We start from the raw sequence: 3,181 nt of genomic DNA, 5'->3' as shown, positions 1-3,181 counted from the left end.
AAGATAGAACAGCACAACACATGACAGAACAGCACAGAACAAACTTTTGGGATATTGAACATTTTTTTGTCTTATACGATATTTTGTTAATAAAATGGTATTTTGACATTTTAGACAACTTGTACTGCGGACAAAAAGTTGTGTTGTGGTTTAGTGAGGTACAAAAAATTCTGTTTTTGTCCTGTCCATTGCTTCCCAGTTTGTCCAGTTCCTGAAACAGTTTTACAATCAAACACGGTACAACTACAGTTGTCCTGTCCAGTAGGATTCATTTGTTTAATTAGTGATCTCTATAGTTCCCCAACTAAATCAAAGCACCCAGCAGTTTTATACCATTAACACTTTTTGTTCAACACTTTTTTATGATAAAAAAAGAAAGAAAGTAGGATTCATTTGTTTAATTATGTTCACACCATTAACACTTTAAACAAGTTTGATCCTTTAAAATAAACATGCATAACATATTAATATTTTTGTTAACATTCACTTCTTTAGATCTAAATTTCCGAATCTAAAATTCTTAAAATTAAAATATCTAATTTTTCACACCAATGTCTTCATTCATGAGCAGTAGTTTCAAATTTACAAATCTAAAACAATGAATCATTTATCTCTCTCTCTCTTTTTTTTTTTTTAAGCATCATTCATCTCTAATTTGAGGCGTGATAATAAACATTTAAATGTTTAGTCCAAAAAAAAATGTTGTTGATTTCTAGTTGTGGTAAAAAGTTGTGTTTCGCCGAAAAATGATATATAAAAAAGACGAAAATGCGATGTGAGCATAACTTAAATGCTAATGTTGCAAATGAAAATGCTTCAAAAAAAAAATTTTGCAAATGAAAAATTATCAAAAAATATGTTGTAAATGAAATATACCATTTTTTTATATTACTTTTTTTGGGGATAAATTTTTTTTTTTTTCATGTGGATAATTTCTTTTTATATTTCTAAAATATGTAAAATCACCAATCGTTAGTTGGTGATTGACGCTGAACTTGGTTGGGAGGACCACTGTTCGATCCCGCAATTGTGATCGGGAGGATGCTGAAATCACTTGATGCCCCCCGAACCAGATTAAACTGGTGGAAAAGAAAAAAAAATATACATAATCAACTAAATGACATGTTGATTACATGTAATTGTGTTTTCACGGCTAAAACATAGTCATTAAATTAAGCTCTTACTGAAACCAATAAATATATGTATCTTAACTTTAATATGTGCATGCATGTATGGTAAGTAAATCTATTTTCTATGCTTGAAGTGTACGTCACCCTATCTATTTATGAACGCGTGCTGCAAATGTCTTCTTTGCTAAGAGGACATCCTCCATGTGCTGCTAAAATCATAACTAGCTTATAAGTACAACAAAAGCATAAAGAGTATAAGGACCATTCTACTCCCAAATACAATTTCTCTTTCATTTCTATAGGCTATAGCCTATCATGAACCAGTTATTAGCCACCGGACAACAATTACTTGAAAGTATCGATGACTTACTTGAAAGTTATGAAAATAGTAACGATTAGAGGCATAGTTATAAAATATTGCATTGAAAATTGAGTAGGTCGAATACTATTTTAGAACTAATTTTTTTCGATTTGAATAATCTATTTTGGAACCGAGGGAGTATCTAATATTAGGTTTTACCTAAATCATGATCTTGAACTCTAAATAAAAAACCAAACACATCACTAGTGTTCTGTTAAGACAAAACATTCAATTTTATTTCAGCCTTACATTGTTATAACTTATTTGCCTTTTACAAATTATACTTGCATTCAGAACTATTGGTTCATGACTCTCCCTTGTTGCTCCAATTTCCCCTTCATATTCTTTGGTCTAAAATCCATCTAAACCTGTGCCAAAAGAACAGAAAAAAAGAAGCTTCATGAACTTTGTGCAAAGCTTTCAGCCAATTATGCAACATTAGATATTTCCTATGACACTAAAAATATTTGTTGGGGAGTCCGAAAAACTACAGACAAAAGGTCAGAACCACCGACACACTTTGACACCATATAACCATCCAAAAAATTAAGATATTAAATATTTGAGTCATTCGAATCAAAACACATCAACTCTTACGGTATACATGCTGATTTTTTATTTTGTCATCTTAATAGTCCTTTTTAGTGAACTACCTTGTTAATTTGACATGCTCTAAAAAGGGTTTGGATATCACACAGTAACTACGTGCTGTAATGAATATAAGTTGTTCAATCTTAGATGAGATTGATTACTACGTCTATTATGGAGGTATAATGTAAACTGTTTGATCTCAAATCAATGGTTTAGATTCACTACAACGTGCAACTGTGGGATTAAATAATGCAGACAATCCCGATATCCCTCTAAAAAGAAAGGAAAATTTCTTACCTTGTTCATCCTCAAACATGACTAGAAGCACTATCAGCTACAAGCAATGACTCCTCTTCTTTTGCAACCAATAAACCTTCATATTTTGTCTTCCTTACCTTTTTGGTTGCTCTCTTTGTTGAGTGGATCTTCTCATGTTCATGCAAGTCATGACTTCTCTCACTTTTTATACAAACAAATTGAAGATGACTTGGTCCTGAAGATGCCTCAGAAGCCATAGAATCACTATCACTCTCTTCATTGTCATATTTTTTCTCCACTTTATCATCATCATGAATTTTTTCGTGAGTATTCTTGAAGTTGTTGTTGCCATATTCATCCATATTTACACTTGGCTCCTCATCATTGTAGATTTCACTATGAATTGGAGATCCAATGTATGTTGTCCAACCAGATTCAGTGCCACTGAATTCTCCTTCTGAATATTCTATATCTTGAGAAGGCTCCATAAGGAAACTTTTAGCACAAAAACAGAAAAAATGAAAATGAGTTTATAATCCTTGGTTTGTTCTTCCATATAAGATGGAATTGCAGTAATATTTATTATCCTCATGTATCCACTTGTTCTTCCATAGAAAGGACAAAGAGCCAATCTAAAGTTCATTTATTGAATTGGCAGTGTACCTTTTAATTACCTGGCAATTCTATAACCATATGCATAGCTCTCATTTCATTTCTCCCATATCACTACAAGATAAGAACATACTTTTACGGTTAAACATTTCTATATACTCCCTTCGGTCCCATATATAAGAAAAGTTTTACTTTTAAGTTTCATCGTAAAATAGATATATTTAGACTA

The 3,181-nt window shown here is 31.6% G+C and overlaps 1 protein-coding gene across 1 annotated transcript; it reads right to left on the bottom strand.

Annotated features, from left to right (window-relative positions):
- Positions 1–2,390: 2,390 nt before the first annotated feature.
- On the bottom strand, positions 2,391–2,828 carry LOC123904468 (protein SOB FIVE-LIKE 4-like). The gene has a single exon (XM_045954131.1). The coding sequence runs from the start codon at positions 2,826–2,828 to the stop codon at positions 2,391–2,393; it is 438 nt and encodes a 145-aa protein (XP_045810087.1).
- Between the last annotated feature and the right edge of the window lie 353 nt (positions 2,829–3,181).

The sequence above is a fragment of the Trifolium pratense genome, linkage group LG2, assembly GCF_020283565.1.
Source record: "Trifolium pratense cultivar HEN17-A07 linkage group LG2, ARS_RC_1.1, whole genome shotgun sequence".
NCBI classification, from domain to species: Eukaryota; Viridiplantae; Streptophyta; class Magnoliopsida; order Fabales; family Fabaceae; genus Trifolium; species Trifolium pratense.
Note: the sequence above shows the minus strand (reverse complement) of the source record. Positions and strands in the feature narration are given on the sequence as shown.